The sequence below is a fragment of the Mytilus trossulus genome, chromosome 2 (genome assembly GCF_036588685.1).
Source record: "Mytilus trossulus isolate FHL-02 chromosome 2, PNRI_Mtr1.1.1.hap1, whole genome shotgun sequence".
Classification (NCBI taxonomy): Eukaryota; Metazoa; Mollusca; class Bivalvia; order Mytilida; family Mytilidae; genus Mytilus; species Mytilus trossulus.
This window is the reverse complement of record NC_086374.1, coordinates 45550302-45560610: the sequence shown is the minus strand read 5'-3', so window position 1 is coordinate 45560610 and position 10309 is coordinate 45550302. Positions and strand designations below refer to the sequence as shown.

The 10309-nt window shown below is 31.7% G+C and overlaps 1 protein-coding gene across 3 annotated transcripts; it reads left to right on the top strand.

Annotated features, from left to right (window-relative positions):
* On the top strand, positions 1-8444 carry LOC134705177 (pro-neuropeptide Y-like). 3 transcript variants are annotated; one of them, XM_063563934.1, is made up of 4 exons: positions 1-191; positions 2722-2905; positions 6030-6085; positions 8310-8444. In XM_063563934.1, the coding sequence occupies exons 2-4, from the start codon at positions 2727-2729 to the stop codon at positions 8348-8350; spliced, it is 276 nt and encodes a 91-aa protein (XP_063420004.1). In that variant the 5' UTR covers positions 1-191; positions 2722-2726; the 3' UTR covers positions 8351-8444. The 3 variants fall into 3 exon arrangements, with proteins under 3 accessions (XP_063420004.1, XP_063420006.1, XP_063420005.1); XM_063563936.1 differs by having other exon boundaries at positions 6-191; positions 8305-8444; XM_063563935.1 differs by lacking the exon at positions 1-191 and adding an exon at positions 2276-2454.
* Positions 8445-10309: the final 1865 nt, after the last annotated feature.

Below are 10309 nucleotides of genomic sequence, written 5' to 3'. Positions count from 1 at the left end.
TGAGCTAATTGTCAAACCGCTTGCAACAATTAAAATAAACGTTTAGTATTTCTGAGAGAAAACCTCCGGACCCTGCGTTTGACAGATGCTTAAAGAATTATTCGATATATAAGTGAATATAGACTTAACATTGGTCACAGAGGTCAGCGTTGCAGATAGGAGAGACAGGTATCCAAGACAATTACACATAGGTAAGGAAATTTATATCTTTACATATATTTTTTATGAAAGCTTATTCCTGAAATTCCTGCTTCTTTGAAACATATACCCAGCATCTTATGAAAAAGCAACATTCAAAGCGTTTTGAATAGACATTACATTTATATTTTTATAAAACTTTGTTTCTGAAATTCCTGCTCCTTTGAAATATATACCCAGAATCTTATGAAAACATTCAAAGCGTTTTGAATACAAACATTTTTTTAATCGTTTGAAAGTTTACAACAAAATAGTATTAAAGTAACCTTTTGTATGAATATGCATTCAATTCAAATTAATTTTTATATGAATTCCCGAATGTTAGGTTTCTGTATAAATAATAAGACAGTAAAGATAACATTTTTATTATGACAGTCTGTAGCAAAAAATCGTTTACGAAAATAAAAATAAGTAAATCAAGTGTTTTGTATTACGAGACATTGTACATGGTACTTTTAAATTCCCAATGTTACATGTATGAGCTGTTCTATACTGTATATAAAGTTTACTATCACAATATAATTATCTATGTTACTTCAATGTTATGTTATTTGTTTTATATTATTTGCATTTAGTATATAACGACGGTCATGATGAGTATGATTGAAGCTGAATACATGTAGGATTAATTTATACTAACTTAAGGAAATAAGATGCTTTAGGATTGGCACTGAGACATCACCCGAGATCGAATGACATAAAAGTAATGAACTATAGGTCACTTTAAAACCTTCAACAATGAGCAAAACACATACCGCATAGTAAGCTAAAAAGGAAATGAAATGACTTTAAAACAATCTCAACGATAAAACTAAGTCTGATATATGAACAAAAACATACACAAAAAAACAACTAGGATATAGAGCAAAAAACGACAACCACTGAGTTACATGCTACTGTTTTGGGACAGAAACATGCACAATGTGGGGGGTTAAAAATGTTTGATGGCGTCCAACTCTCCCAGTATCGAAATATCACTTGATTTTAAGGAATTTTCATCATATGTAATGTGTTTTGTTATGCATTCTTTTAATCCCGATTTATCCTCGTAAAAATCCACATATGAGGGATCATTTCGTTTTAATAAATATATAATCAAATGGAAATTTATTGAATTTGACGTTAGTGAATACGGCTTGTAGGTTTTTCAGCATGTGATTTGCTATGGACACTTCGACATACAATTTCCTTTGTTTGCCTGTATTTTATTCCAACAAGATTTTGTTAAACAAGGGATGTTGAGTGGAAAAATGGCATAGAAATCTTGTATTACTTTTTATGGTCTTTAGATGAATCCAATGGATGACTGAGTGAATGGTTTCATTATGTGTTAATCCTTGTGAAATAGAATGCTTTAGAACCAATAAAATGTCTAGTGTTTCGTTTACACATTCTCTTATGAGGATTTAGAACAAAAAGGCAATAATTCGTCTGACGTTATTTTTTTTAATCAAACGGCCATTCTTTGTCAGAAAATTTGAATATACACTCATCTTTATGCTTTTGGGGTACACTGTGTAGGAGGAATAACATAGTGATGTTTTAAAAAACGTCTAGTCGTTCATTATACATTGTAATTACACTAAACACATGTTTTTTTTTCGTTCATTATTTTGTACATGAATCAGCCCGTTAGTTTTTTCATTTCAATTGTTTTGCATTTACCATTTCTGGTCTTTTATAGCTGGCTTTGCGGTCAGTTATTTTTTTCTCATTGTTGAAGGCCGTAACATTTGTTTTCCATCAATAAGTCCCAGATACCACTATTGCAAAGTCAAATAGTTAATAAATTGTTGTTATGTTATATGAGTTTGTTTATTATAAATCAATGAGATTTTCTTAACTAAAATTAATAAGATTGGTACATGTTTAACTACCAATGAGACAAATAGTCATTCCAGTCCAAATAACGTAAATGTAAGTAAGGAGGTTAAATTATATCTCATATAACTTCCTTGATGTAAGCAACTACAATGTATATATGTCATCGTGGAATCACTTTCCCCGGGGCTGCCATAACTTATTGTTCCTCTCATACATGTATTTTTGTTTAGAAAAAAGAAAAAAAAAAACTTTTCCCGGCAGTGTCATATCATGATGTTGTAAAATTATGTTTAAAGTTAGTTCGACTTCAGATTTGGTAAACGGTAGAAACTTAAAGCATAGAGTCTAACATTAAGTTATGCATATATACATAGCTTTATATCAGAAGGTTCCAATGCATGTAGACGGAAGAATATTATTTCAAACAAAGATGTAAGTCACTATTATGATTGTGGACAAGTTCTGCAGTGTATGTATTCAATTAGGACCGTCAGAAACAGAAACATAACCAATTCAGTCACTGGTCAATAATTTGTATAGTAAGAAATATATACAAATCCTTGGGGTCATTTAGTAAAAATGATATGACATGTAGATCAAACATAATATTTTGTTTAGAAATCGATTAATGTGAAATTTTGTAGAAAACTATTGAGTATATATATATATATACATTTTTGTACATGTTATTTATTTCAGATAATATGCAAAAACACATAATAGCCATATATCTCCTTGTAACTATACTGGTTATCAACGAGGTTACTGGACACGATGCTATGCTGAGACCACCTTCAAAACCAGACTTCTTCCAAAATCCGAAACAACTTAGACGATATTTAAAAGAATTAAACGATTTTTACGCAATAGTAGGGCGACCAAGGTGAGTACTTACATGTATATCTTTTTATGTGCCAAGAACTAATGTCACTTACGTAATTTGTTCTTCTCATTTTACACTTGGCGCTCAATCAGTTGTAAAAAAAATGTATCATAATTGTTTATAAGATTACGAATCAATCATTATGTAACAAATAAATTGTATGGTTTTTCAAACCAATAATTATACTGAAGAGTTCAGTTGGTCACCTTTAGGTCATGTTAATGTGTTGTAAAGATCACATATGTTATAACAATTGCCACAGACCATCTAACTCTAAGAGTTCAGATGTATTTAATCGTGACGGGATAAACAATACTTGTATATCCGTATACTAATCCTAGATAGCTTCAATTTAATCCGTAAGCATTTCTACTTGCCAGACCAACGTTCAGAGAAATACATTTTAAAAGTATTAAAGTATTTTGAATTCATTGTTAAATTTTAAGGACCGATTCTGGTTAAGGAATTACTCACATTATGTCTCCAATATTTATTTTATCAACCTGATGCAGCATTTTGAAAATTTAAACAATGCTTTACGTAAAATGTAAACAATCGAAAGTAAAGTGGACATGGATGACGCATTATTATCTTGGTTTCTGTGTCTGACTTAACTTACCTTTTTTGGTGGTTGTTTTGCATCTTTCATATACCCAAAATCATTCATGTTTAAAGTGTTTACTTTGAGACTTTTTATGTTATTGAATAAGACTGTAATGTGTTATCTTCTAAGACGAAATTACTATTATTAGGTAACAGCGATTTCTAATACAGCACTATGTTGTATTATTGTTTTTTTTTTTTTTTAATAAACTACCGGTTCTACATGTCTATTAATTATAGGCCGAAGTCCTTTGCAGTATTTTTATGGTACGTTCTTTTTTTGGTACTGTTCCACTTTTATTCCACTATTCGAAATTTAAATAAGGGACTTGAATTAAAAGTAACTAATATTATAAACCCACCAAATGTTTATGTGATTTTGCCTAATTAGGAACCTCGCCAATGGTTGTCTTTTTAAATTTCGTAATATTTTTGTAATATTGGTGTTTTATGTGAAATATTTATTAGACACTGGTAAATTATTTTGAAAGCTCTTCTGTTCGGTTTCAGTCTCAATGACTCATTCTGAACTTTAAAAAAAAATACGATTAGTTATTCTTTACGTAAATTATATATAGACGAGGTAATATAGGTCCACATGCTAAAGCTGGCAAACTAGCGTTTTAGATACCTTCAAAACGGGTTTCAATAGGATTTTCTTGATAAGAAATGCCAGTCTTTCATAAATAAACTCATCATAGATACCAGGCTTAAAAATATTTACACAAGACGAAAGACTTATCGGTGACGCTCAAATAGAAAAAAGGTTAAATAGGCAAAAACAAAAGTACTAGGTTGAATCGCGTTGATAATCCATTTATTATTTAAATTTGAAATATTAAAATGAAATTGTTTTAAAATATTAACTATTATTGCTTTATCAAATTTTATTACATCAATGACAGAATAATAAATAATAAAATGGATGTCGCAGTGGTGCTTAACAGCCATAACCTATTAGTTCCATTTCTCAAGAAAACGGAAACTTTTTTTTCCACACATTATACAAGATAGTAGTGTTGCTTCCCTTTAACAGCGTAAAAAGAAATAAACAAAAGAATGATCAAATAACTGTACCAACTCATTTTTACCTGGACCGACTGTTGTTGGTTGAGGTTTGCATGTCTACTTTTGGTCGGACATGGGTGTTAGTTTGTTTGTTAACATTGTTAACGTGTCTCATGTGCGGCGCTTCTTTTTCAATTCTTATTTATCTTTTTAAGCATTAATAATCATCTAACGGTTCTGTCACCTGAATTGCTAAAAAAATGTTCAGCAGTCATTTATACCAAGTATAAGGATTGCCTACCATGGTTTCTGCTCTATCTTTGCTAAACTTTGCAGCATAAGATCTATTTCCTGGAAATAATGTTTTCTTTGTGGAGGTAACATGAGCTTCAATGGGTGGTAACAATCTGTATCATAGAGGATTTTATAAATGAAATATTGTACAAGTATTTTAAATATCTCACTCAATGTTGTTGACCTTGCAGACACCGAAGCAACAGTGTTTTTGTTTTATGTAGCCAATATTCGGTACTTGTTTAATTTTGAGATTCACCAATTACCATACACGGTTTTGTTTATGTTCTTCCGGGGTTGAGGTCCTCATTTTATTATCCATTACAAAACTTGGTTTTGAACGTATACGATGTTGGTTATTGTAGAAATGCGAATAGTATGCCGCGACATCTGAATTTTACGATTTCATAACTATTTCTTAGTCTGTGGTACTGCTGCAGATGGTCTGTCAGCAATGGAGGGTACAAGTACCATCTGTCTGTCGGCCTTTCAGGGTACATGTATCATCTGCCTATTAGACATTTTTTGAAAGATATGAATCATTGAAAAAGTTCTGAAGGCTGAATCTTCTCTTGGCTAAGTAGAACAAAGAAAATCTCGACTGTTCTGCTCAGGACATTTTTGAATTGATCATACTCCAAAAAGTGTTATTAACATTTCATATTGCGTGAAATATTTCATCTGCAGTGAAATCGGTACCATACGTTTCTTCTCTTCCTCGTCTAAATTCTCATGTTTTTCTTATCTCAATTCCCATGTTTTTCTTATCTCAATTCTCATGTTTTTCTTATCTCAATTCTCATGTTTTCCTCGTCTCAACTCTCATGTTTTCCTAATCTCAATTCTCATGTTTTCCTCGACTCAACTCTCATGTTTTCCTCGTTTAATTTCATGTTTTTCTTATCCCAATTCTCATGTTTTCCTCGTTTTAATTCTTATGTTTTCCTCGTCTCAATTTTCGTGTTGTCCTCGTCTCAATTCTCATATTTTTCTTATCTCAATTCTCATGTTTTTCTTATTTCAATTCTTATATTTTTCTTATCTCAATTCTCATGTTTTCCTCGTCTCAATTCTCATGTTTTCCTCATCTCAATTCTCATATTTTTCTGATCTCAATTCTCATGTTTTTCTTATTTTAATTCTCATGTTTTTCTTATCTCATTTCTCTTTTCTTTGTATGTAAACAACGATGACTTATCTTTTTGTATTTTTTTCACAGATTTGGTAAACGTGGATATGAAACAGATTATTTCACATCAGGTGGAGCTGACAAGGGTAAGATTATTTATAATTAAGCATTAATTGAGTCATTATCAAAACAAAGACATGTTATTGACACTTGCTTTGAGCGAATAGTACAAGGTTTGTTTGTAATTACAGTAGAACACGACTCTGACACGATTTTGCTTTCGATTCATCGCTTAGCGAACAAAGTGTTCCTTTAATGCTGTTTCACTAAATGAAAATTACAATGAACCTCTAGGGTATAGTGTATTGATTTGTGCAGTTATTATTATTACAAAAATCTGTATCAACACCGTGTAATGACCATATACTTACATTTGTGCAGAGGGAAGTTAACGCATTTAACGTAGTTTAAATATGCATGTGTTTTTGATTAAGTCTAAGATTGAGGTAAGCCTTCAAGTTGATATTTTAAAGTGTCTCTTTCTATGTTGTGAGGTTATACTATTGTTTCAGAAAAGGGAGAAGGGTTGGTACTTTTAAAACGTTAAATCCCGCTGCAATTATTTGCACCTGTCCTAAGTCAGGAATCTGATGTTTAGTGATTGTCGTCTGTTTGTTTATGAGGTTCATAAGTGTTTCTCGTTTCTCGTTTTTATATAGATTAGAATGTTGGTTTTCCCGTTTGAACGGTTTAACACTGGTATTTTTGGGGGCCCGTTATAACTTGCTCTTTGTTGTGAGCCAAGGCTCCGTGTTGAAGGCCGTACATTGACCTATAATGTTTTACTTTTATAAATGGTAACTTGGACTGAGAGTTGTTTTATTGACACTCATATCACATCTTCCTATATCTATGTATTAGATCGTAGTTGATGTCGAGGTTTAAAGATAACATTTGTTCGTTACTTTAACTAATCTGAAGATACAGATATTTAGACCAGCAATACATCAATATTTTCGATTAATACAGTCAGCCTGTTCTTGACATGTTCACTACTTCAGAACGTATTGTGTCATCAGTTGGTAGATAGATCTGTCAAGAACAGACTCCAAGTCGTGTACACTTATTATTGCTTTTAATTGCCTGAACGAATCAAAGTTCCTAGTTAACAAGTACAATTGGTCACTGTCATTTCTTTTAATTTGTCTGAAGAGGATAATTCCGTCATTTTATGCTACTTCCATAATATCGGCCAATGAACTTTTAGGAACACAATTATATAACTTTTCTATTATTCCCTATCATAGAAATATAACTGCAATCAAAATGGTTTTTCTTTTGGTCATATGGCACAACAAAAAACTAGTTTCACCACGATTGCTCGTTATATCATTTATATATTGTCACTGGATTCTTTTAAATATTTGCCTTCTCACCAAAAAAGAATTAATTTTACCTAAAATTTTGTGTCTACTTATAAAAAAGACGCATCTTCTTTGCGACTACCAAACACAGCCACCGTAAGTTAATAAGAATGAAAAAAGTAGAAAAATGCAAAATAAATTCCACGAAGAGTACCAAATGCATAATTGGGATTCCCTTTAAATCAAAATAGAGAAATACAATTACTCCCATTAAATATGTCCTTCTGAGTTACAAATCAAAATTTTATGAATAACAAATAAATCTGACAAAGCCACCAACAACAAATAAACTCATCATAGACATTAGGATTGCAATTTTGTATGTACGACAGACGCGCGTTTCGTTACAAAAGACTCATCAGTGACGCTCGAATAAAAAAATATTAAAAAGGCCAAATAAAGTACGAAGTTGAAGAGCATTGAGAATCAAAAATTCCTTAAAGTTTTAACAAAGTTATTATAGTTGATAGTACACACATAAAACATAGTGACAACAGGAGTCCCGATGTATTTTAAATTACAAAATTAATGCATCAAACGTGTCTTATATGTACATATGCTTTATACTATATTTTTAAAGATCCATTTTGTTACATCTTGTGATCCGTTTATTTGGCAATCGCCAATGGCATTCAGCAGGGTTTAAGAACATCAGTTGTTCGACCTGTTAGTCAAATGCGTTTTGTTAAAATATACTATTTCCCTTTATTGGTCTTTTTGAAAATGTTGTTTGTGCTGTATAAATACCCCTCTACTAAGACATTTGTTTAGCATGCACACGTATAAAAATTGCGATTTTTATCCAACACAATCATAGGTTTGAACGTCGTTTTCAATTTAGACTTGCTTTATACTATATATATATATATATATATGTTTTTGAAATTATTGTATATAATTGAGGTTAAATGACTGCTTACACTTTGTTTTGTTCTCGTTAGAATAGGATACGGAAGTATGTCTGAAGACGATGGGTACCAATATTGAGGACCACTGGTTTCTGTAGCTGGTTCCAAATACATTGTGATTGGTGACTCAGAACTAGAATTGGTTTATTAATAAAATATTTTTTACAATCTAATGATGTTTATTCACTTTCATCGGTAACGGCAATACTACTAGGTAGTAATCAACAAGACAAATTAGTACAAACTGACAATAAAAACAGAAGTCATAACATTTTTGTCATCAGACAATTAACCTATCCTTAGACAGAAACTGCACACACAAACAACCAAACAATCAAAAACAGCTTAAACGAGTTTCCCGTTTGATTTGTTTCATTTTGAGGCCCTTCCTAACCTGCTATGCGGTATGAGTTTGTACATTATTGAAGGCCATACGGTGACCATTAGTTGTTAATATCTCCATCATTTGGTAACTGGTGGAGAATCTCATTGGCATTCATACAAACCCTCTTTTTATCATACTAATATGCGGTGTGCGGTATTTACATGTAACAGATGTAAAACATGAAATTTTTATAATGTTCTCTATACAAAACATTAAACAAAAACAAACTTAACAGACAGCAGCCAACAACCACTAAACTACGGGCTCTTATTTGTGACAGGCTCATATAGGACGTGATATAATTTAAAATGTTTTTCGGCGACCAACCTGCCCCTTAACCTATGAAAGTGGCGTACCAGTACAACCGAACAACAAACTGTTAACATCAGTTTGAAATGACTTCACTAAACAGATAAATACTACTGACGAAAAAAATAACATATACGCAATAGAAAAAAATTACCGGTCTTACTAAAGAATACTTGCAATTCAAAGCCATAACAACTAACTATTATAAATAAATCATGTTTTTCTACACTAAAAAGTAAAATAACAAGGAAATTCAAAACGGAAAGTCCTTTATAAAATGGCAAAACCAAAACCAAAAGCTCAAAAAAATCCAAAGGTATAGAAAACAATTTGGTACAGGCATCTCCTTAATATGGAGAAAGTGGTGAATGAAATCTGGTTTTATATATAGATAAACCTAACACTTGTACGACTGCCGGATGTTTTTTCCACTAGCTTGAATTTTATTGTGAAATCAAATGTCAGGATTTCCAATTGTATAGTGAATACGTAAACAAATTAAAAATAGATATTTTAACTTTACTTTAGAGAAACGAGAAAAACAACTATGCTTATCACCAACCAGATAGAAGAAGAAAATAAGAATGTGTCCACATCCACACTATCATTTTCTATGTTCAGTGGACCGTGCAAATGGGGGAAAATCTCTAATGTGGCATTAAAATTAGAAAGATCATATAATAAGGAACAGGTGTACTAAGTTTCAAGTTGATTGGACTTAAACTTCATCAAAACTACCTTGACCAAAAACTGCAGGTTGCCACTTTGTAAATACAGCTGTTTCTCAAAACACGCCTCTTTTAGGGAGATCTTAAATATTCATAGAAAATTTATTTTGTTTACATACTGGTTCTCAGTTATGCTCTCTGTGTTCCATCTCACAGAGACATAACTTTGGAATGTTACCAGTAAATATTCACGTGCATATTGTTTACATTGAAATCTGTGGTAACCTTTCATTCGAGGTAGGAGTAGTTAGGAAAATTGGTGTAAGTTTAAACTGTTTGAGAAGTTCAGGGCATATAAACGTTGAAAATATGCTGCACAGCCCTATATTTTGACATTTGAAAAAAACATTGGTGCATATGAACTTTCAACTCTAGATTAAGATTTTATTCAAAACTTCATAGTAAAAGTGGTACAGTTTTAGCTGTAAAAGGAGTTCCTATGGGAAATTGCATTGTCAATATTTACAGAAATGCAACCTGTAACATGAAGCATCACATACGAATGGACGAACGAACGAAAAGACCGACGCACAGACCAGTAAACATAATGCCCATAAATTGGGCTAAAAAATACATCAATATAACATAAAGCAACAAATATAAATGATGACTTTAT